We start from the raw sequence: 25,196 nt of genomic DNA on the forward strand, positions 1-25,196 counted from the left end.
GGCAGAACAAGTCCAGGGTTGGATAATTCCAACCTCACTGATTCTAGGACTCCCATGTCAGCTTCTCTGATTTTCCTGGTTTTCCCCTCATGGGTATAAGTTAGCTACAGCAGGTCCACACACATCAGCATCTTACTCAACAGCCTCTAAAGAAAAGAGATTCTGAAGCTTCCTTTCATTCTTTTTTTTTTTTTTTTTTTTTTCAGAGAGAGAGAGAGAGAGCAGGGTGGGGACGGGACAAAGGAAAAGAGAATCTTAAGCCAACTCCCCGCTGAGCACAGAGCCCTTCTTGGGGTTTGATCTCACAACCCTGAGATTATGACCTGAGCCAAAATCAAGAGTCAAATGCTTAACCGACTGAGCCACCCAGATACCCCAAGCTTCCCTTCCTTAAGAGCAAGGAAAACAGTCCTGAGAAGCTATTAATACACTTTGTTTTTTGTTTTGTTTTGTTTTGTTTTAAGATTTTATTTATTTAATCATGAGAGACACACAGAGAGAGAGGGAGACAGGCACAGGCACAGGCAGAGGGAGAAGCAGGCTCCATGCAGGGAGCCTGACATGGGACTCAATCCCGGGTCTCCAGGATCTGGCCCTGGGCTGAAGGCGGCACCAAACCGCTGAGCCACCGGGCTGCCCTATCAATACACTTTGTATCACATGCTCCTGCCTAAACTCAACATTAGCAAGGGGAATGGAATTAACAGGCTAGACTATTCTACATTCACCCCTCAAACTGAGGAACACATGGTTACTCGGTTTCTGAACAAAAATAAGGTTCTTTGGGCCTTAAGAAGGTGGGGAGTAGGGATCCCTGGGTGGCGCAGCGGTTTAGCGCCTGCCTTTGGCCCAGAGCGCGATCCTGGAGACCCGGGATCGAATCCCACGTCGGGCTCCCGGCGCATGGAGCCTGCTTCTCCCTCTGCCTGTGTCTCTGCCTCTCTCTCTCTCTCTCTCTGTGTGACTATCATAAATAAATAAAAATTAAAAAAAAAAGAAGAAGAAGGTGGGGAGTTGTTTTTGGAAGGTAACAAAAATAATCTGCCTTAAACCTACAGTCAAAATTTTGATTATTAAAAACATAATTTGAAAAATTATATTAATACACTTTTAAAGTAAAAAACAGCAACTAAAAACAATAGGAGATAAAAAGTGAAACTATAGGGCAGCCCTGGTGGCTCAGCAGTTTAGCGCCGCCTTCAGTCCAGGGTGGGATCCTGAAGACCAGGGATCGAATCTCATGTCGGCACCCTGCATGGGGCCTGCTTCTCCCTCTGCCTGTGTCTCTACCTCTCTCTCTCTCTGTCTCTCTCTGTGTGTCTTTTCATGAATAAATAAAATCTTAAAAAAAAAAAAAAAGTGAAACTATACCCTAACCTATTTTTCTCTTCCTAGTTCCACTTCCCTGATGAAACTGTTGGATATGGGTCTAGATCTTTTTCTGTATTCATATATGTATACACATGCCCATTAGTTTTGTTTTTTCTTCCAAACTTAGGTTTATACTAAATATGATATCAGCAACTTGGGGTTCTCCCCCACCCCAGTAATATAACCAAAGACATTTTTATTTTTCCATGTCAGTGTATCTAGGTCTCCCTCCATATGTGGGTATACCATTGCCCTCTGGGTAAAGATTCAGGTGTCTCCAGTTTTCCCCCACTATGAGTAATGCAGTAGCCATTTTGACTCACATTTTAAAACTCTGTGATGGAAAATTTCATCCATTTGTGAGAGTAGAAAGATTAGTATAATAAACCCCTAAGCTCCTGTCACCGATCATCCCTTATCAACATTTTGCCTGTCTTGTTGCATGTATCCTTCCCTTCTCTTATTTATTTTCGCTAAAGTACTTTGAAAACAAGTCTCAAACATTATTTCACTCAAAAACACTTTAACACCTACCCCATTTTTTTATTTTATTTTTATTTATTTTTTTTTAATTTTTTAAATTGAGATAAAATTCATGTAATATAGAACAGGCCATTTTAAAGTATGCAATTTGGTGGCATGTAGTAAATTCACAGTGTGGTGCATCCATCACCTCTGTCTAGATCTAAAACATTTTCGTCACCCCAAGGGGAAACCCTGCATTCATTAAGTTTTCATTCTGGGGATCCCTGGGTGGCTCAGCAGTTCAGTGCCTACCTTTGGCCCAGGGCGTGATCCTGGAGTCCTGGGATCGAGTCCTGTGTCAGGCTCCAGTCATGGAGCCTGCTTCTCCTTCTGCCTGTGTCTCTGCCTCTCCCTCTCTCTCTATCATGAATAAATAAATAAAATCTTAAAAAAAAAAAAAAGTTTTCATTCTCCACTCACTCACTCCTCCCTCAAACCCTTGGGAGCCACTAATCTGCTTTCTGTCCCCATAGATTTACCTATTTTGAGTATTTCATGTAAATAGAGTCATATGTATGTAACGTTTTATGCCTGGCTTCGTGCACTTACCATGTTTTCAAGATTTGTCCATGTTGTAGCACATATCAGTAGTTCATTCCTCTTTATGACTGAATAATATTTCATTGTATGGGTATATATTGCAACTTATTTATCCATTCGTCTGTTGACAGAAATTTGGGTTGTTTCAGTCTTTTGGCTATTATGATTAGTGCCACTGTGAACATTTGTACACAAGTTTTTGTTAAAATACGTCTTTACAAATTTTTTTTGATATATACCTACAAGTGGAATTGCTGGATCTTATGGGTATTCTGTGTGTAAGTTGTTTTTTTTTTTCCTGTGTGTAAGTTTTTGAATAACTGTCACAGCAGTTTTCTGTAGCTGCTACATCATTTTATATTCCCATCAACAATATATGAGAATTCCAGTTTTTCCACATTCTTCCCAACACTTTTTGTTTGGTTTAGTTTGGGGGTTTATTTTATTTTATTTATTTTTTAATTAAAATATCCTGGCACACCTGAGTGGCTCATCGGTTGAGCGTCTGCCTTTAGCTCAGGGTGTAATCCTGGCGTTCCAGGATTGAGTCCCACATCAGGCACCCTGCATGGAGCCTGCTTCTCCCTCTGCCTATGTCTCTGCCTCTCTCTCTCTCTCTCTGTCTCATGAATAAATAACTAAGATCTCTTTAAAAATAAATAAATAAATTAGAACTATCTTAAGTAGGTATGAAGTGATATGTCATTATGGTTTTGATTTGTATTTCCTTAGTGACATTGAACATTTTTTTATGTACTTTGCTATTTGTAAGCTTCTTTGGAAAATAATCTATTTAAGTCCTTTGCTGATCTTTTAATTGGATTTTTTGTCTTCTTATTGAATTGTAAGAGTTCTTTATGTATTTTGGATCCTAGACCCTTATAGATAGATGATTTGCAAATATTTTCTCCCATTGTGTAGGCTTTTTTTCACTTTCTTAATGGTGTCCTTGGTGCACAAAATCTTTTAATATTGATCAAGCCCAATTTTTGTTCTTCCTTTTGTTGCTTCTGCTTTTGGTGTCCTAGTCACTTTTTTTTAGCCATTTTTGAAAGTATATATGTAGGAATGATTCCTTAAAATAGAATTACCACTGAAATTTATATATATATATATATATATATACCAAAGTTTATACTCATCCACTGAATGTGCTTGTTCTCTCCACCTTCACCCATTCCATATGTTTGTTTTTTTTTTAAGATTCTATTTATTTATTTATGAGAAACACAGAGAGGCAGAGACACAGGCAGAGGGAGAAGCAGGGTCCATGCAGGGAGCCTGATGTGGGACTCGATCCCGGGTCTCAAGGATCATGCCCTGGTCCGAATGCGGCACTAAATCGCTGAGCCACTGGGGCTACCTCCCATTCCATTTGTTAATCTTCCATTTTCTTTTTTTTTTTTTTTTGACGACCTAAGAAGTGAAAAGTATCTTATTTTTATATGTATTTTCACCATAACTAACTTATTTATGTTATTACATTTGTATTTCTTCAGCTTAAGTAGTCACTCAAATATTTGTTGAATAAATGTTCATATCCTTGCCCTTTTTTTCTTTTTAATTGGCTACAGCAGATGCTACATTTATGTGTGATAAGCGGTGTAACAAGAAACGGTTGTGTGGACGGCATAAATGTAATGAGATATGCTGTGTGGTAAGTGGTCCTATCATTAGGTACAATCAGATTACATTCATCCAGGGGCCTCAGCCATCTGGAATGCAGCCCAGATTTAGAAATCACTGGGAGGGGCCCCTGAGCAATGTTGAGAGAACTACCCAGAGAGACACAGACCTTTTTAGGCCTTAGCCAGGTCAGCCTGTGGCAGTATGGGGGGAGAGAAAAAGAAAGACAGAAGGCCTCAGGCCCCAGAGCCCAAGATCACCAGATGAACCTAAAGTGCTCTGCAGGAGATTATGTACTGTCCTAACACACAGACTGGGCTGGTCTTAGCAATTCAGGCTTTGGGTTTCACTTGCAATGTGAATCAGGTCAGTAGGCAAAATAAGTAGGACATTTTTGAAAAGGGCAAGTTTCAGTTATCTGAAACATTAACTTATATGGAACTAAATAAAGGAAGCACTACCTGGCATTAGCATGTTACTGTGTTTGTGTGTGTTTTATGTATAAACAAGATAACACAGTGACAATAGCAAAGTAGTGCATGTATGCACACACTTATATATGTATATATACATAACTGTTATTTTTAAAGTTTACATATTGACGAGTGATAAAATTATACAACGTATCAAGACTTATAAATCAGTATTTGAAGGCTTGAAGACTTCTTTATTATTGAAAATTTCAAACATCTACAAAAGCAGAGAGATTAGTATGCGTCTCATATCCAAAGTCCAACTTCAGTAATGATCAGCTCATGACTAATCTTACTCCATCCACATCCACATCTGATTATTTTGAAGCTAATCCCAGTGCTTGCTTTGGCAGACATACACTGAAGCTAATCCCCAGACATTTCGTCCATAAATGTGGAGAGCTTCATTTTTATTACTCTTCTTATTGTTTGTGGAAAATATAAAATGGAGATAATTTTACAAATAGGAATCTCTTCATAGGATAAGGAGCACAAGTGCCCTTTGATTTGTGGGAGGAAACTTCGTTGTGGCCTTCATAGATGTGAAGAACCTTGTCATCGTGGGAACTGCCAGTCATGCTGGCAAGCCAGTGAGTGTCATCACTGTATGCTTTAATCTAAGAGTTTTCTAGAAGTTTAGGCATAATATACTTTGAGGGATTGATTTACTTAGTTTGGTATGGATTACTGAACTAAGCCTAAGTATTTCAGATATGTTGAGACTTTAAAAAAAAAAGTTATTCTAGTGCTGTATTATCATCCCTGAATGTATGAAACTTGGCATGTAAGGAACAATTCTAAAATATGAGATCTGGTTCATTACTGAGTTACTCTTAAATATCATTGACCCAGATTCTGTCCTCAACAAAAAAATATGTAATTTATGTTAATGTGCAATGATAATTACTTAGTGGTGTTTTAAAGATTTTATTTATTTGAGAGAGCATGAGTGGTGGAGGAGGAGCAGAGAGAGAAGCAGACTCCCCACTGAGCAGGGAGCCCTAATGTGCAATGATAATTAGTGATGTTTTAAAGATTTTATTTATTTGAGAGAGCATGAGTGGTGGAGGAGGAGCAGAGGGAGAAGCAGACTCCCCACTGAGCAGGGAGCCCATTGTGGGGCTCAGTTTCAGGACCCCAGGATTATGACCTGAGCCAGAGGCAAATGCTTAACTAAGCTACCCAGGCACCCCTAAATGACATATTTTTAAAACTATATGTTTTTTTAATTAGAAGAGTAGATGCTTGATTTAATAGAAGATAATTGGATTCTCCTATCTGCTTCTACATCAACTTGTTGTAGTATAGAGTTGAAGCAAATGAAAAAAATCTGGCCTCACATAGATATATATATAGTTGAAAAATAGAGTTATAATCATGGTGGATTTTCTTTTTTTGGAATTATACCAAAATTCAACCTCATTTCAGAAAGCATTTGAATGCAAAAGCATTTGCTTTTGTTCTCTGTCACATTAAAGTTTATTGGGTTTTCTTATATTTTGAATGAATCTTTACCCATGCATGATTTTATAGCATACATTGATTAATTTGGAAATGAATTATTCACTTTGTTATGCAGATTTTTGAAATGGTGAAAATTTTTGTTAAAAATTGACATTCATTGGGATCCCTGGGTGGTGCAGCGGTTTGGCGCCTGCCTTTGGCCCGGGGCGCGATCCTGGAGACCCGGGATCGAATCCCACATCGGGCATGGAGCCTGCTTCTCCCTCTGCCTGTGTCTCTGCCTCTCTCTCTCTGTGTGTGACTTATCATAAATTAAAAAAAAAAAAAATTAACATTCATTAATATAACTACCAATCTCATCAGAAAAGTATTAGGAATATACATATTTTCCAAAATTTGTTTTCCTTGAAAGCTTGAAAGCTTTTATCACTAGCAAAAGAGTCAGTTTTCCTGAATTGATAAGCTCACTTTGGTAATTTTTAATAAAATGTATACCAAATACCTAAATCTAAATAACCATAGCTTGTCAGTCATTCTTACAAGTAAAAATGGTGTTCTAGGTCACAACTCCCAACAAGTACAATTTTTTAAAACAACCAGATTATATTTTAGTATGTAGCAAAAATGCTTTATGCAGATTTCCCAGTTTGTTTCACAGATTATGGAAAAGGCATGTATTTAAGGACTAAGGTGTTTTTTTCTTCAGTGCTTCATCAAGGACTTTCTTAAATGGGACTAGCATTTTATATTCTAAGTGCTCAGTAGTGAAAAATACAGTGATTGCAATTTGGTACTACTGCCTTGATCTGTATTAAGGCCCTTGCAATTTTACCAACCATTGGTTTTGTACCATCAGTACAAATGTCAACATAGTGGGGAAAAAAATCTTAATTTTATTATGAAAGTAATTTTGGCCTTATGGACTCCCTGAAAGGATCTCAGGGACTCCTAGGGGTCAATAGAGCACACTTTGAGAACTGCTGCATTAAAAGATTGGCTTAGATCAAGATTTCCCAAAATGTCTTTGCTAGAATGCTGGGCCAACTTCATTTCAAAAAAGAGTTGAGTCAGTGCTTTCATATTTATATCCGCATGCATGGATTCCATGAAAATAACTTATGTAACCCCTTCCCCATTACCTAGCTATTTCACATGTGTTAGCTCCTCCTCATAAGCTTGTTGAATGGATAGGTTTGGTATCCCTGCTTGACTAATAGAAAGCTCAAAAGGGTTAAATCACAGCTCACAGTCACTGAGCAAATAAGTAATAGGTCCAGGACTCCAAGCCTAAGTCTCCTGACTGTATTTACAGGGCTTTTTTTTTTTTTTTTTTTTATGATAGTCACAGAGAGAGAGAAAGAGAGAGAGAGGCAGAGACATAGGCAGTGGGAGAAGCAGGCTCCATGCACCGGGAGCCCGATGTGGGATTCGATCCCGGGTCTCCAGGATCGCGCCCTGGGCCAAAGGCAGGCGCCAAACCGCTGCGCCACCCAGGGATCCCTACAGGGCTTTTTATACCATATTGTGTAGCCTCTGAAGGGTTTGGCAGAAATAGTACTGACTGGAGAAGAGCAGTAGGTGGAAGAATCTTGAGAGCTCTGGGCTTCCTGACTCTTGGTGACCTAGTTGAGAACCATGGCCAAAAGCCTGGCCTCTACCAAGACTCAGAGTTGGAGAACTGGTTTCCCTTGGGATTTAGGACCTAGGAGAACTCTTGATGAGGTAGGCTGCTTGTTGGAGCTGTCCAGTGTGAGTCTTCATTTTGATTTAGCTTGTGAACTGTGCATAATGAGCTCAAATGTCGCTCCATGCTTCGTTTCAGCTTCATAGTTCTAGCATGATAGATGTTGATTACCTGTAAGAATTTTTTTGAATTGCTTCACTGGCTCTCTGAGGTTTATATTCAGTCAAATGTATATTTTTATATGTTTGTTAATTATCTGTGGCTTTCATAATCTCTATCCATTTTCCTAACCAAAGAAGTTTGAAAAAAAAAAAACTATATCTTTAGTGAAACTCTCCTATTCTTTCAAAAGAGATGATCTATAGGATCTATTGTGTATAGAATACATTTGTAAAAATGTCCTGGATTGTTCATGGACTTAGAGTTAGTTTCAAGTAACATACCTATCTGCTCCTTTGCCACCAGCTCAACTTTAATAAAATAAAAACCTTTTGTGAAAAAAGCAGTCCCAAAAAAAAAAAAAAAAAAAAAAAGAAAAAGAAAAAAGCAGTCCCCTAAAAGAAAAAAACAAACCAAAAAGAAAAAAATTGTGTATAGTCTGTGTCTGTGTCAATATGTGTGTGCACATCCTGAGCTCATGAAAGATTGTTTTATTTCACCTGCTACTCTATCAGGTTTTGATGAATTAACCTGCCACTGTGGTGCATCAGTGATCTACCCTCCAGTTCCCTGTGGTACGAGACCCCCCGAGTGTACCCAGACCTGCGCCAGGGTCCATGAATGTGACCATCCAGGTGGGTCCTAACTCCTTCTGCACCTCACAGTCTGCTCACACTGTGTCCTTTAGGATGTTGCATGACAGTCTTCACTGCTCTGCAGTCGTGTTGTGACTGCCACCGTTGCTCCCTGTTTTCAGGAGCTGTTTCTGGCAAGGTCAGTTTGTGTGTGACCTGGGCTGCAGGTGGGAATCACAGTGCCTTCATTTTCTTTATTCTGTGTATATCAAACACACCCGAAAGGCAGGGAGAATCTCCAGCTGGTCTCATCTTTCAGGGACTTTTCTTTGTTTCTTGTTGCCTCCAATTAGGAAGTATATTTCAAGGTTGAGCATCTTTTGGCAAAATTGAAAGTAACTTATTTTTTGTTGTTGTTGTTGTTATGGAAGTAATATGTTTATTGTATAAAAAGAAAGTGAGATAAAGTCAAAGTCAAAAGATTGAAATTAAATCATCCATTATGTCACCTTATAGGAATTATACCATAGTGTAAGGTTTTTTTCCATCAGCAAAGATACATATATGCATTTTTTCTTTTGCCTAAAATAAAAGTGAGATCCTACTGAATTTATTTTAACTAGATTTTTTCCCTTCTTATTATTGTGTTTTGAATCTCTCTTATCAATGAATATTTTTCTACAATATAGGTTTTTTTTTTAAGATTTATTTATTTGAGAGAGAGCAAACACACAAATAGGGGTAGAAGGAGAGGGAGAGAGAATCTCAAGCTGACTCTCTGCTGAGCATGGAGCCTGACGTTCAGGGTTCAATCTCATGACCCTGAAATCACGACCTGAGCTGAAACCAAGAGTTGATGCTCAACCAACTATGCCACCCAGGTGGCCTTCTGCAGTATAGATTTTTAATGGTTAATGGAGTGTGCTATAACATGGATGGGCCAAAACATAGTATGTTGCGGAACAATTAAGTTGTTCACAAGTCTTCTCTCATACACTGCTGTAGACACCAGGCCAGTAGCTACTTAACATCACCCATTTTCTGTCCAGTCTAGTCACTGGCTTTCCTCTAGGACCATATTGGGCTCATCATTTCATTTTACCATGTCCCAGAGGCAAACCTAAAATAACTCAGTCACCAGATTTGGCACTTATACTAAGTCTGGTCGCAAATCAGACTGACAAATAGACAACCAGTTCTCAATTTTTTAAGTTAATAGAGTAAAACAGAATTAGGTAAATTCCTCATGAAGTAAGAAGTCCCTCCTTTCCTGGGGACCTTAGGATGGCCCTCCCAGCTTAGTCTGCAAGCCCCTATTTCAGCATGAAATATTTCACACCAGCATGAATTAAGTGCCCAGTCCAATACTTACCCACTTCCTCCTTTACACTCATTTGCAGATGTTACAGATGAAGGCACATCCTGGTGGTTAATGTCCATAGTGAGAACTTAACCATTTATGAGGTGTGCTGTTGTAGCCTGCTTTTGTTCAACATTCATTTAACTTTTCTTGAGTTACTTGTATATCCAGCATGATATCAGACACAGAGAAGTTCAGAGGAAGAAAAAAGCCCATGACCTAGAGATTCTTATCTTCTTCCCAAGAAGAAGAGGGTGATAGTTATATGCACATTACACAACCAACCATTATATGAAGATGGGCTAGATAACATGGTACTAAGCCATCTGCAGCAGACCTCAGATATCAGGGAGTGTAAGAGTGCTCAGGGTCAAGTATGGTCAGCCAAGGAAGGCTTTGTTGTAGGAGATAAGTTTGGATGAACTCTCTCTCACAAGCAGCAAGAAAGTTGAAAGGAATCAGGGGAGCATGTCAGATGGTATGAATAGCAAACAGAGCTAAGCAGAAGTGAGCAGTTGTGTAAGGTAAGGCCAAAAAAAATAATTGAGTAGAATGAACAGACCAGGGGCTATGCTGCAGGAGATGAGTAGAAAAACTACCTCCTCCTAGGCTTCTCTATTTGATGTGTCTGCCCCGCCTCAGTAGGGTTATTCTCACTCATGCTCACTCACCTTTCAACATTTTAATATAAAGCCACCTATTTTTAACTTTCCTATTTTCCATTTTTTTAAAAAAGACTTTATTTATTTATTCATGAGAGAGAGAGAGAGGCAGAGACACAGGCAGAGGGAGAAGGAGGCTCCATGCAGGGAGCCTGATGCGGGACTCAATCCCAGGTCTCCAGGATAATGTCCTGGACTAAAGGCGGCGCTAAACCGCTGAGCCACCCAGGCTGCCCCCTGTTTTCCATTTTATTTTATTTTTTTTAATTTTTATTTATTTATGATAGTCACAGAGAGAGAGAGAGAGAGAGGCAGAGACACAGGCAGAGGGAGAAGCAGGCTCCATGCACCGGGAGCCCGACGTGGGATTCGATCCCGGGTCTCCAGGATCGCGCCCTGGGCCAAAGGCAGGCGCTAAACCGCTGCGCCACCCAGGGATCCCCCCTGTTTTCCATTTTAAAAAGAACTCCCAGCTTCTAAACTTTAAAGTTCCATGTTATATACAATTATAATATGCATAATAGTTTATGTGGCTTTATTTAAACATTATTCCTTTTTTTTTTTTAAGATTTCATTTATTAGAGACAGAGAGAGAGAGAGAGAGAGAGAGGCAGAGGGAGAAGCAGGCTTCATGCAGGGAGCCCAATGCAGGACTTGATCCTGGGTCTCCAGGATCACACCCTGGGCTGAAGGCGGCGCTGAACCGCCGAGCCACCCGGGCTGCCCTATTTAAACATTATTCCTAAACGTAATTCCTAATTTCTTTTCTATTTTTAACAGTGTATCATTCTTGTCATAGTGAAGAGAAGTGTCCCCCTTGTACTTTCCTAACTCAGAAATGGTGCATGGGAAAACATGAGGTAAGTTTTCTCTCGAGTGTTCATTGTTCCAGCTAGAGATTTATGATTAATTACTTTTAGAATTGTTAGTGTCATTGTTTCTCAAAGTAAAAATATACTCTAAGAAGCAGGTTTCCTATTGCCATTTTTTTCTTTTCTAGGTAGACTTTGCATAAAATAAAATTTACCCTCAGTGCACCTGGGTAGGTCGGTTGGTTGAGTATCTGACTCTTGATTTTGGCCCAGGTGATGATCATCAGACTCCTCACTCAGCAGGGAGTCTGCTTCTCTCTCTCTCTCTCTCTCTCTCTCTCGCTCTCTCTCTCTCTCTCTCTCTCTCCCTCTCCCCCCCCCCCACTCCCCCTCCCTCCCTCCCTCTCCCTGTCACCCCCCTCCCTCTGGCCCTCCCTTCACTCATGCACTTGCACACTCACTCTCAAATAAATAAATAAATATAAAAAAATAAGATTTATCCTTTTAAGTGTACAAGTCCTTGAATTTTGACAAAAACATTCATACAGTCTTGTAATCACCAGCACAGTCAAGATGTAGAATAGTTCATTCACCCCCAAATATTCCTTTGTGTTTCTATAGTTATTTTGACCCCTGTCTCCAGACCCTGGCAACCAGTGGTCTGTTGTGTATCCTAGTAGTTTTGTGTTTTCTGGAATGTCACATAGATGAAATCCTACAGTGGGTGGTATTTTGAGTCTCTTTTGTGATTATTTTTAGTCTGGTTGCAGTCAAGTGAAACTCAATCAATTGGCCTTGAGAACATGGGCTGGCTGTGTTCAGAGACAAGTTCTATGTTAACCAGCATGGGTAGAGGTTGCTAGCCTGGGTAAAGGTGTTTCAGTGAGAGCATCCCAAGAGTGGAGGTGGTCTCTCTACCAGCTGCCACTGTTCCTTCCTCTATGCCCTGTGCAGCTTCCTGTCCTGGCCACTGGATCAAAACACCTTCCTCCAGGCTCATCTCCGCCTCCGCAGTGCCACTGCTATGAAGGACTTTCATCCTCAGTCTCAACTTGTAAGCTTACCTGGCACTATTGACTATAGACCTCTTGAAGCACTTTTAAAAATTCTTTATTTTAAAAAATGATATTCATTGTAGACAATTAAGAATTTACAGTTCTGCAATCCAGAAATACCCTTAACGTTCTTGTGCATAGATTATTAGGCATGTGATACACATTTTCTCATACTCTATTAAGCTTATACTATTTTTATGGGGCACCTGGTTGGCTCAATCAGTTGAGTGTCTGGCTCTTGATCTTAGCTCTGTTGTGAGTTCAGGCCCCATGTTGGACTCCATGCTGGGTGTGGAGCCTACTGAGAAAAACAAAAGATTATACTATTTTATAACCTGCTTTTTACTTCGTAACATTTTAGCCAACAATTTTAGAAACTCTTGACATCTCTGACAACATGCTTTCAGTATCTTTATCTTGATGGACATATTTTCTCCCCTTATTTCCTGTGACTGGTTCTTGAGTCATAGTCCTTGTTAGTATTTATTCCTCCTCTGTAAATCTCATTTCCTTTGAGAGTAACCATCCTAAAATGTCCATGTGTTATCTTTGTGTTGATGGCTTATTTGGATTTCATTCGACAAATATTTATTGCATACCTACTACATGCTAGGTAACAGGACTGGTTTGAATGGTTCAGGAGAGAACAAGACAGATGTGACTGCTGCCCTCGTGAAGTCTTCACTTTGGGGTGGGAAGCAGGCGTGTAAAAACAGTCAATTATAAGTGCAGTAGCAGGGGAAGTACAAAGTACTAAGCAGGATTGAAGGAGCCCACAGCCAGGGAAGGTATTTGTAGAGAAAGTAACCTCCTAAAGGATAATGAGAAGGTAGACAGGTAACGAGAGGGGACAACAGAGGACATAGCATGTGCAGAAATTAACTCCAGACCCTGGCATTAGTGTAAGTAAGTTTTTAATGATTGGGAACTACATTCTACCAAAATACTTCTAAAGTAATTAAAAGTGTGTACATCCTAGACTTTGGAGGCCTCTTCAAGAGTAGAAGTTACGTGTTACTAGAGTCAAAGTATATTCCTCATTTTGAGGGTTCTTGAAAGAATTTGAGTAATATGAGTAACCTTTGGTCTGACAGAAGTCAATTCTAGCATCTTTTTCCTGGAGTAAAGGATCCTGGAAGAAGAAGGTGATATAAAAAAAAAAAAAATGAGTTTGGGATTTCGTGGCCTGTTGCCTCTTAATTTTTTAAGTGACAGAACTGCTTAAAGCTATGGAGACCATGAGTTGAAAGATGTGAGGAGAATTGAATATTTAATTGTTTATGTAAAAGAGCCCTGCCAGCAGTCTTGAAACCATGGGTCAAGGGTATCCCCAACCCTCTGAGTTCATGTGTCAACTCAGTGCCCTAGCTATTTGCAAAGGAAAGTGGTGGGGAGATCATCTGATCCCCTCAGTTGGTCTCCTAGCATTTTCAAATATTCCCTAGTTACCTGGTTTCATGTGCTTGTTACCCACCCTGGAAGTGTATGTTTTAAGTCACACTTGGTTGCTAGCACAAATTCTTTTGGATCATAACAAATATCATTAAATAAGGTTCAGATTTGTTTATTTTCAAGCTAACCTTTCAGATTTTGAAGATCAGCCTAATTTTTTTCAGATAATAATAACTTTGAAAATTTAGAAATGTTTAAATAGGAAATTAAAACTCACCCAGATACCACATGGAGATAAGAATCTGGCTACTCTGTCTCTCCTAGTTACGAAGCAACATCCCCTGTCACCTGGCTGATATCTCTTGCGGATTACCCTGCAGTGCCACGCTACCATGTGGGATGCACAAGTGTCAGAGACTCTGTCACAAAGGAGAGTGTCTTGTGGATGAGCCCTGCAAGCAGCCCTGTACTACCCCCAGAGCTGACTGTGGCCACCCGTGTATGGCGCCCTGCCACCCCAGCTCACCCTGCCCCATGACTGCTTGTAAAGCCAAGGTGCGTATTCCTGGCTCTAGATAGGGCATTGATTATGGTTCTGGGGCTTCTCATGAGTCTAGAACTACCTTCAGAGGTGCCTGGACACACATTCTAATCAGAGGTAATTGGTTGCAAGGAAGTAAGTTAAGTTAGCAAGAGAAAAGCGGAGTAAGTAGATTTCTGTCTGCCCAACTTGATATGGCCTTTTAGTTCAGAAGGTACCCCCCAGTGCCACCTGACCACAGTCACTGCCTCTCTCCCTTAGAGTAAATTCTCAAGAGAGACTCTGGCCACTCCATTTATTCAACAAATTTTAAGTGTTTTGTGCAATATGTTTTGCTAGGTCCTGGGGCCATACCAGTGAACAGGAGACACACATGTCCCTTCAGTTAGTGGGACACATACTGACTGCCTACTCAGATAATGAATTATGACTGTGGTGAATGAGAAGTTATACCTTATAGAGGGTGCTTTGAGAGTTTGTGTGTAGGGAGACTTAGCCTGGTCTGAGGGATCTAAGCAAGGCCTCCCTGAAGAGATGAAAGCAAATGAAAGAGGCGGACTTGGTTAGATTAGACTTTGGATGGTCTTGGCCCAGGCTCAGTGGTAAAGCTTCATTCTAAGCCTGCCCCTTCAGGTAGAGTTAAGGATAGGAGTAGTTCCCAGAAAGGGTCATTGTAGAGTGAACAGTTCCTCCTAGCATGTCAACTACCACATTGTTGTTTTGTGTATATGGTTAGCTTCCCCCATCCTGAAGGGTAGCCACTCAATGTCTGTATCCTCTGCCATGGTTTGATTTGGGAGAGGCTTTAAAAGTGAAACCTGCCTATTTGCATGGTTTCCATGCTGTAAAAGTTGGTCGATGGTAATCTTATTTCAGATAGAGCTGCAGTGTGAATGTGGACGAAGAAAGGAGATGATGATTTGCTCTGAAGCATCCAGTACTTATCAAAGGTTAGTGCTACTTCATTGTTAACAGTGGTGGGTCTCAGTATACAGAGGGGACACCTGTTTACTGTCAAATCCTTGCAATTTTTGTCAACTTTGGAAGGTTTTTTCCTTTTTTTACAAAGAGCTTGTGTGTAAGCCAGTGGGAGTGGGGAAGAAAGAGAAAGAATCTTAAACAGACTCCCCAATGAGTGCAGAGCCTGATGGGCCCTGAGATCACGACCTGAGCTGAAACCAAGAGTCAGATGCTTAACCAACTGAGCCACCCAGGCACACCTGGAAAGTTGTTTTAAATAAATTTTCCTAAAAAATAAATAAATAAATAAATAAACAAACAAACAAATAAATAAATAAATAAATAAATTTTCCTGAATCTAGTTTTTCTGGTTCAAAGAAAAAGTATTGCTTTGTGTCCCTTTCTTTCCCTAACTTTCATTTGTTAAAATAATCTTTTTATTTTTTTTTTCCTCTTCCCCTCTCTCCCATCTGGTCTTACTACACCATGAGATCAAAAGGGATGATGTCCTGAAGTTGCATGAACTGCTTTAACGTCCTGTCACTTGGGGTGATCCAGTCAGGACCAAGTCCTGTGCTCTTCCACTGCAGTAGGGGTTTTTGACTATTCTGTGAATTATCTTTTCAGCCTCCTGAAATCCTGGGGCCAGGTGGTCAGAAAGGGATCTCAGTAAGGAGGCAAAGGTGTTAGGGATGGATGGTTGTGTGTGTCTCTAATCAGACACATGTAATCATATGCAGATATGTGTCATGGAGATAGGAATTTTGGAGTATGAAGACATCAGAGTGGCTTTGACATCAATGGGTTTGAATACTGGATATTCAAGGAGATTGAATAGACTATTCATTGTTTCTGATGGAACTGCTTAGAATCTAATTGAGGAAATATGACATAAATGTGTGGATAGTTCATAATAGATGGGTTTCTGAGGCCACATGAATTGTCCAGTATCTTGAAAGAAGTCTTCTGTGTCCTAATATTAGGACATTTCTGTGAAACTACAGTACCTTTTTTTCCCTTTCTTTTTTATACTTCAGAATAGCTGCTATTTCCATGGCCTCTAAAATAACAGACATGCAGCTTGGAGATTCAGTGGAAATCAGCAAGTTAATTACTAAGAAAGAAATTCACCAAGCCAGGTAATTTTTAAAATGTATGTCTTCTGTTAGAATTAATTTCCAGAGGGCAGGAACCATTCATTTATCTCAATCTCCCACAGTGAAGCCTTGCACACATGGTAGGTGTTTGAACAGACATTTGATGTTATGAGACCATACACAGGACACCTGGATGGCCTAGCGGTTGAGCCTCTGCCTTTGGCTTAGGGCATGATCCTGGAGTCCTAGGATCAAGTCCCTGCATGGAGCCTGCTTCTTCCTCTGCCTATGTCTCTGCCTCTGTGTGTGTGTGTGTGTGTGTGTGTGTGTGTGTGTGTGTGTGTGTTTCTCATGAATAAATAAATAAAATCTTTAAAAAATAAATAAGAGACCACACTCCAATCTATTGAATCTTGCTCAGGATATAGCTACGACCAGAGGAGACTTTTCTAGGCCTTTCTTAAAATAGCCAGAGGAAGCAGAGACCTAGATATATCCAGCCCAACTCACAGAACAGAGAACCAGCTATGTCAACAGAGGGATGTGGGGCTGTCAGAGAGTCATTGGGAGCATTTTGGAGACACTTTGAGGCCCTTCTGAGGAACCCTAGATTCCTATAACCCAGAAGCTCACCCACCTGTCCTTGAGAGGGACCTCATGCAGCTGTGTTTTAGAGAGTCTGCTCTGTTTCCAGGTTTTATTGCTGGGTAGGAGCTGTGAAATTTGTGCCCTGACTTTATTTTTTTCATTTGTTTCTCAAGGCTGGAGTGTGATGAGGAGTGTTTAGCCTTGGAAAGGAAAAAGTAAGTCGTTTCAACTGCCTTTTATCTACTTGTTCTTGAGTTCTGTGAAATTGGTGGGAGGGAGCAACTGTTTAAGCATTCACTCAGCACCTGCTCTGAATATTTTGCTGCTCTTGGGGAACGAGAGAAATTCGATCATCAGGAATTGAAATGTCTAAAGATAAACCTTAGGTGATTTCAGCATATTTCCAAAACATGAGCTTGCTGGTTTGGGGCATGGTATAAATATCACATGCAAAAAAAAAAAAAAAAAAAAATCACATGCCACAGCATACTTAATCATTGACTGGCAGACTTCCTGATTCCAATGAAGATAAGAAGCTTAAAAATTTTTTAATGAAAAAAATTATGTTGAAGTATATAACATACATATAGAAAGATCAGAAGTGTACAGATCAAGGAGTCATCGCAAAGTAAATACAGTGGTATAATCAGCACCCAGGTTAAAAAATAGAAAATTACCAGAATACTTTTATATACTTCACAAAGATAAAATGTCTGTCCTAACTTCTGACACTTGAGGTTTGTTTTGTCTGTTTTGAATTTTATATAAATGATGAAATCTTGTAGTTTGCACTATTTTTATTTGGGTTCTTTCATTACATTTGTGATATTCATTCCTCTTGTTGCACGTAGCAATACTTCATTTGCATTCATTCATGATATTTTATTGTATTAAGATATTATTTTTTTTAAAAAAGATATTATTTATTTATCTTTCTACCATTAATAGGTATGTATGTGGTTATCAGGATTAGGCTTTCACAAATAATGCTCTGTTAAGAATATCTGAATATTCCCTTTACTGTATATACATACTCATTTCTGTTAGTTACAAACTTAGGAGTCAGATTACCAGTTAATAGGGTATTCATATTGTTCAGCTTTAGTTGATTCTACCTACACAACAGTATCCAAAATGATTGTGCCAGGGATCTCTGGGTGGTGCAGCGGTTTGGCGCCTGCCTTTGGCCCAGGGCGCGATCCTGGAGACCCAGGATCAAATCCCACGTCGGGCTCCCGGTGCATGGAGCCTGCTTCTCCCTCTGCCTGTGTCTCTGCCTCTCTCTCTCTCTGTGTGTGTGACTATCATAAATTAAATAAATAAATAGCAAAAAAACAAAATGATTGTGCCATATTATACTCCCACCAGCAGGGTAATAGCAGTTTCCATTGCTCTACACTTTTATTAGCACTTGAAATTGTTGGTCTTTTTAATTTTAATCTATTGTGATGCCATTGAGCTTTTAGTTCATATTTCCTTGATGACTAGTGAGGTTAAATACCTTTTTATATCTTTATTGGCAATTTGGATATCTCTTTTTGTGAAGTACCTATTCAACTATTTTGGTTATTTTGTAATTGTGTTGTCTTTTTCATATTGATTAGTAGGAGTTCTTTATATAATTTGAATGTGAATCCTGTCTTTTCCTCAGCGACTAGTGCTTTTTATGTCCTTTTTAAGAAGCGTGTCTATCCTGAGATCATGATGATACTCTTTTGTCTAGAAGCTATATCATTTTACTTTCACATTTAAATCTACCATTGATCTGGACTGATTTTTTCTGGTATCCAAAGAAGTCTCAATTTTTTATTTATTTATTTATTTATTTATTTATTTATTTATTTATTTAATTTTTTTAGAAGTCAATTTTAATAAGATACTCTACACACACATTTGCTACTGAAAATTGAAGTAGCACATCAAATAAAAATTTTATTACAGTTCAGTTTTTGAAAACCAGAAAAATCTATCCTATGCACCCTGCCCTAATTATGCTTTAAACAAACCATCCAAAAATTTTTGTGTATTCCTTCTGTATAAGTTATTTGGCTTCCAATTTTTGATGTTTGGTTTCATCTTCATGACTTTAGGCTTCTCAAAAACATAGGCAACACTCAAAAGTTAGTGCTTCCTAGGTCAAATCAAAAAGTAAAAGTATACTGAAGTCATTCAAATGCAAACTATAGGATTCCTCACAAATTCCTGGTATCAAGATAGAAAAGATACAAGAAAGATCAAAATATCACACAGTTTCTGGACTAATTTTTTTGAGCATGATTTAAAGTTCACAATTCAGTTTTTTTTCCTATGAATATTCATGTGACCAGTACTATTATCAAAATGTCATTTTCCCAGTCTCTCTGATGTCATTCGTCTTAAAATCAAGTGTTCATATTATGTGTGGATCTATTTTGGAGCTCCTTTTCTTCCATTATACTAGTATCACACTCTCTTAATTGTACCTTTATAACAGTAAAGGTCTTAGTATCTGATAACGTATCAGGTATGGTTCTTCAAGATTAACTGGACTATTCTAAGGCATTTGCATGTAAACTTTAGAGTTAGCTTATCAATATCTGCCCCAAAACCTACTAAGATTTTTATTGAGTTGGTATTTAATTTACAGATCAACTTTGGGGAGATTTGACATTTTTTATAGTATTAAGTCTCCTAAACGATGAACAGGGTGTATCCCACCATTTATTCCTGTCTTCTTTGATTTCTCTCAGTGATACTTCATAGTTTTCTGTATATGGATTTTGCATATTTTTCAGTAATTTGTTCCTTTGCTATCTGATTTTTTTTACATTTTTAAATGATTTTTCTTGTATCTTTTTTCTTTTTTTTCTTTTTCTTCTTTTTTTTATTTTTTTCTCTGCTACCACCTCTCCTTTCCCTTCTTATGTCACTTTTAAATTTTAATTTAAAAAATTAATTTGCGGGATCCCTGGGTGGCGCAGCGGTTTGGCGCCTGCCTTTGGCCCAGGGCGCGATCCTGGAGACCCGGGATCGAATCCCACATCAGGCTCCCGGTGCATGGAGCCTGCTTCTCCCTCTGCCTATGTCTCTGCCTCTCTCTCTCTCTCTCTCTGTGTGTGACTATCATAAAAAAAAATAATAATAATAATAATTTGCTATTGCTTGTTGCTGGTATAGAAACAGAACTAAAAAAAAAAAAAAAAAAGAAAAGAAACAGAACTAATGTTTGTTGACCTATATTCATAACCTTGCTAAATTTGGTTATTATTTTGTGTCCTTTTCCGTTAACAGTAGTTTTATTTCTTTATGATTCTTTTTTCTTTTTCTTGCCTTATTTCACTGGCTAGAGCCTCCAATACAGTGTTGAATAGAAGGTAGTGATAATGAATATTCCTGACATCATACAGCCTTAAAATATTTCACCACTACATATGATGTTTTCTGTTAGTTATTTGAAGATACTCTTTACTAGATTAAGGGGCATTTATTCAGTGACTGGCAGAATTCCTAGCTCTAACAGAGTGATTAAAAAGTATAGCCCTCTAAAAATGTTAACACTTAGAGAAATTAAGTGAACTGGTATACAGACAGTCTCCAACTTACAATGATTTGACTTAGAATTTTTCAACTTCTCAATAGTGTAAAAGCAATACACATTTAGTAGAAACTGTACTTCAAATTTTGATATTTTCTCAGGCTAGCAATATGCAGTACAATGTTCTCTTTCTCTCTCTCTCTCTCTCTCTCTGGATAAACAAAAAACTTTATTTACAGGAAAAAATATATTCAGAATTCCAAATTATGATGAATTTCTTTTTTTTTTTTTTAATTTATTATTTGACAGAGAGGGAGAGTACAAGTAGGCAGAGCAGCAGGCAGAGGGAGAAGGAGAAGCTCCCTGCTGAGCAGAGAGCCTGATGCAGGGCTCAATCCCAGGACTCTGGGATCATGACCTGAGCCAAAGGCAGACGCTTAACCAACGGAACCTCCCAGGCGCCCCTGTGATGAATATCTAGTAGCAAACATATTTAAATATGTTTATTATCATTATTTAATTTAAAAAAATCTGTCCTACTAAGACTCCTAGAAGAAGACTCTAGAATACAATATACTATCATAAAAGATGATTTAATTTCAATGAGCTACAAGGTGGATGGGAATCTTTTTTTTTTTTTTTTTTTTAAGATTTTATTTATTTATTCATGAAAGACACAGAGGAGAAAGAGGCAGAGACACAGGCAGAGGAAGAAGCAGGCTCCATGCTGGGAGCCTGATGTGGGACTCGATCCCAGGATTCCAGGATCACACCCTGGGTCAAAGGCAGGCGCTAAACCGCTGAGCCACCCAGGGATTCCCAATCTATCTTTTTTTATATAACAAGTTCAAGCAAGGGATAGCTTCCTAATTATTCATTAAAATATCAGTCTGAAGAAGTGATTCACCGATATACAAAATTTATTTTGTATTTTCAACAGGTATGGTGTGTGTGTATATACTTTAAGTACAGTGCTGTCTTATGATACTCGGCAGTGACAGCAAACTGCGGCTCATGGGGGTAAAGAACAATACGCTTAACCATTCTGTACCCTTATAGGCATTTTGTTTTTCACTTTCTGTAAAGTGTTCAGTAAATTACATGAGATATTCAACACTTCATTATAAAACAGGCTTTATGAGGCACCTGGGTGGCTCATTTGGTTGAGTGTCTGACACTTGGTTTCAGCTCAGGTCATTAACTCAGGGTCATGGGATTAAACTTTTTGTCAGACTCCATGCTCAATGGGGAATCTGCTTGAGATTCCCTCTGCCGCTTCCCCACTCTCATATTTGCATACATGCATTCTCTCTCTCTCTCCCCCCCTCCCCCTCTCCCCCACTCTGTCTCTTTCTCTCTCTCAAATAAATAAATAAATAAATATTTTAAAAGAATAAAATAGGCTTTGTTAGACGATTTTGCCTAACTGTAAGCTAAGGGAAGTGTTCTGAGCCCATTTAAGGTAGACTAAGCCGAGCTATGATGTTTGGTAGGCTAGATGTATGAAATGCATTTTTTACTTAGAATATTTTGAATTTATGATGGTTTCATCATTGTAGTATTCTTGTCCTTGTCGCTTTATTTGAAAATTTTTTAAGATAAGTAGCTAAACAGAAACAAATATAGACCACATAGTCCTATTTTATCTTGAAATCTGACTCTCCAATATTGTTAAGAGTACTTCTTTAAGTGGCTAAATGTGTAGAAGGTACATAATAATAGCAGTGCCCAAATTTCCCTTGGTTTGACCCTTGTGGTAACTCTGTAATAACTGCTGTTCAAAACTCAACCTTTAAAAACTATCAGTCACAGTATTCTCAGCTGCAAAATGTTAACTGAGTCACGATTATTCAGAAATGCTATAGTGAATACACGGGAGGTCTCTAAAGCGTGGAAATGCACCTTTGTGTTGTTGAGAGACCATATTATATAGTAGAGCGAGAGCTCCAGGGTCAGATTTCCTGGATTTGAATCCTGGCTTCACAAGTCACTTAGCTGTGTGATGTTGGGTAAGTCATGTATTCTTTCAAAGTTTTAATTTTCTTTTTTTTTTTTTTTTTCAAAGTTTTAATTTTCTTAAAGATCTGTGGAAATGGTGACAATATGTACCTCCCACAGTTGTGAGGATTAAATTATTATTTATCCTCAGTAAATTTAGTTATTGATGAGAACTGGCTCTCTGGTTTTTTGTGGGGTTTTTTTAGATTTTATTTATTCATAGAGAGAGAGAGGCAGAGACACAGGAAGAGGGAGAAGCAGGCTCTATGCAGGGATCCCAATGTGGGACTTGCTCCCAGGTCTCCGGGATCACGTCCTAACCTAAAGGCAGACACCCAGTTGCTAAGTCACCCAGGAGTCCCTGGCTCTCTGTTTTTGAAAGCCTTTTGAATTTTTCCATCTTAGACTGATGAACTATGATAGTCTTCACTATATAGAAATTCTTCTTTAAATACCCACTGATCTAATATAAAAAAGAAATGCAAATTTAAAAATAATACAGGGTGGGCAGCCCTGGTGGCTCAGCAGTTTAGTGCTGCCTTCAGCCCAGGGCGTGATCCTGGAGACCCGGGATCGAGTCCCACTACACGTCCCTGCATGGAGCCTGCTTCTCCCTCTGTGTCTCTGCCTCTCTCTCTCTCTCTCTCTGTGTGTGTGTCTCTCATGAGTGAATAAATAAAATCTTAAAAAAAAAAAAAAAATACAGGGTGCCTAACTGGCTCAAACAGTAGAGCTTGCAACTCTTGATCTCAGGGTTGTGAATTCAACCCCCATGTTCAGTGTAGAGACTTTTTTTTTAATTAATCATAAAAAATGCCATCTATTCTATTGCAGAAATTTTAAAATGACAAGTCAAATTCAGCCCACAGATAAGTTTTATTGGTGTTTAAATTTGAATTTATGGCCAACTAATCAAAACACCAAAAAATCTGACTCGAAAATTTGAAAATTAAACTTAAGCTAGACTCTTATGGACATTAAACTTGCAAGAGACTTCTCAGTGTTAACAAAAATTGTACTAAGTGCTAAGCTGAATTTTATCTCTTTACAAAAGAAAGACATAACTGGATGTTGGTGAGATGCCATGAGACTCGTCCACTGCCAGTCAAAACACAAATGGGCAGTTGTGGAAAGCACTCAGACTGTTACTCACAAGTCTGACATCCATACCGTCTCACCCAATAATCCCACACCTGGAAACATTTTCCAGAGAAATAACCTTAAAAGTTTTTTGCCCAGTGATACTGTGTCACTTAAAAGATTCAGAAACTGGGGAACTGTTAAACTAGGGACTGTTTAGGCAAATTATGGGAATATACATAATTAAAAGATTATGCAGCTATTAAAACAGTAAATTTGAAAAACAAATAGTAATATGAGAAATGCCAATCATATGATGATAGGTGAGGAAAGATGCCAAGTTGGGTTTTTTTTTGTTTTGTTTGTTTCTTTAAGATTTTCTTTTTAAGGGATCCCTGGGTGGCGCAGCGGTTTGGCGCCTGCCTTTGGCCCAGGGCGCGATCTGGGAGACCCTGGATCGAATCCCACATCGGGCTCCCGGTGCATGGAGCCTGTTTCTCCCTCTGCCTGTGTCTCTGCCTCTCTCTCTTTCTCTGTGTGACTATCATAAATAAATAAAAATTAAAAAAAAAAAAAAAGATTTTCTTTTTAAATAATGTACACCCACTGTGGGTCTCAAACTTATAACCTCAAGATCATGAGTCACATGCTCCACTGAGCCAACTAGGGCCCCAGATGACAAGTTTTATATACACTAATTGCAACTACTTAAAGTGAAAGGAAGAAAAAATCTGAAAGGAGGTATATTAAAAGATAGTGCTTAGGTTATTAATGGAATTCTTCCCTTTATTTTCCAGATTTTCTGTATTTGTCTACTTTATGTATCTGATGTTTAGGTGAAACCTTAGAGACAGCCATCCCCTACTGACCGCTCCCAGTGCTCTCATTCCTTGCCCTCCTTCTCTTCACCAGCTAACCCAAGCAGCCAGTGTCAGCCCATGTGATTCACTCAGACCCACATAGATCTGTCTTGTTCATTTTCCTCTAGGAAGATAAAATCATATATTGTCCCAAGTTGTTGTTCTTTCCTTAATAATTGGGTTTACTGAAATGGCATCATTAATGTATTAAGAACTTAGGACATGGTGGGCACTCTATTACTATAAGAAGTTTTCCTCTCTTCCTTTCTTTTTACTTATTTCTCTCTTATTTTCAGGCGGTTAGCAGAGGCATTTCATATTAGTGAGGATTCTGATCCTTTCAATGTACGTTCTTCGGGGTCAAAATTCAGTGACAGTTTAAAAGATGATGCCAGGTATGTAACTTGTTACTTTCTTTCTTAATTGTGGCTTATAAGAGTGTTTGGTCTTTTAAAATATAGTAACTAATATGTACACCTCTGTGATTGAGCCAATTAAAGTTTATTATACCTAAGAGATTATATGATATTTAATAAAAATCCTTTCTTGGTTTCTCACAATTGTTCCCTTGAAGAACTGAGCATGGGGGGCAGGGGAAGGAGGGGTTGGACCCTGTGGTAGAAGTATGGGCCTCACTGAGGCTTGGACTAGCCTGAACTGAAATATCTCTGGGTGCATTCCACTTCTGGCCGTCCACATGGGCCCTTGCTTATGTGGTAACGGCTCTTATTTTCCTCCTGTCTCCTGGCCCTCCAGACAGCTTTCTTTCTCCTTCATCCTCAGCTTTCTCATATTAGTTTTCTTATCTTCTCTTCCTTTGTAAATTATAGTCAGTCTTCTGTTATCTGACAATTCCTGAC

General features: G+C 38.8%; 1 protein-coding gene and 1 long non-coding RNA gene across 5 annotated transcripts in view; one reads left to right on the forward strand and one right to left on the reverse strand.

Moving 5' to 3' along the window:
• The window catches only part of NFX1 (nuclear transcription factor, X-box binding 1), a 75,559-nt gene that overhangs the window by 46,054 nt on the left and 4,309 nt on the right, over positions 1-25,196 (forward strand). For 2 of the 4 annotated variants that reach the window (XM_072841667.1, XM_072841663.1), the window contains exons 12-20: positions 4,011-4,093; positions 5,017-5,125; positions 8,358-8,477; positions 11,220-11,299; positions 14,023-14,253; positions 15,116-15,189; positions 16,237-16,338; positions 17,058-17,099; positions 24,633-24,731. In XM_072841667.1, the coding sequence (XP_072697768.1) occupies positions 4,011-4,093; positions 5,017-5,125; positions 8,358-8,477; positions 11,220-11,299; positions 14,023-14,253; positions 15,116-15,189; positions 16,237-16,338; positions 17,058-17,099; positions 24,633-24,731 (940 nt within the window). The remainder of the gene's footprint in view (positions 1-4,010; positions 4,094-5,016; positions 5,126-8,357; positions 8,478-11,219; positions 11,300-14,022; positions 14,254-15,115; positions 15,190-16,236; positions 16,339-17,057; positions 17,100-24,632; positions 24,732-25,196) is intronic. The other 2 variants (XM_072841664.1, XM_072841665.1) reach the window with 2 other exon arrangements.
• On the reverse strand, positions 8,256-14,075 carry LOC140641590 (uncharacterized). Its single transcript, XR_012038182.1, has 3 exons — positions 13,976-14,075; positions 12,513-12,607; positions 8,256-8,816 (listed from the first exon to the last, which is right to left on the reverse strand). It is a non-coding gene; the product is annotated as an uncharacterized lncRNA (long non-coding RNA).

This window comes from Canis lupus, chromosome 10 (genome assembly GCF_048164855.1).
Source record: "Canis lupus baileyi chromosome 10, mCanLup2.hap1, whole genome shotgun sequence".
Classification (NCBI taxonomy): domain Eukaryota; kingdom Metazoa; phylum Chordata; class Mammalia; order Carnivora; family Canidae; genus Canis; species Canis lupus.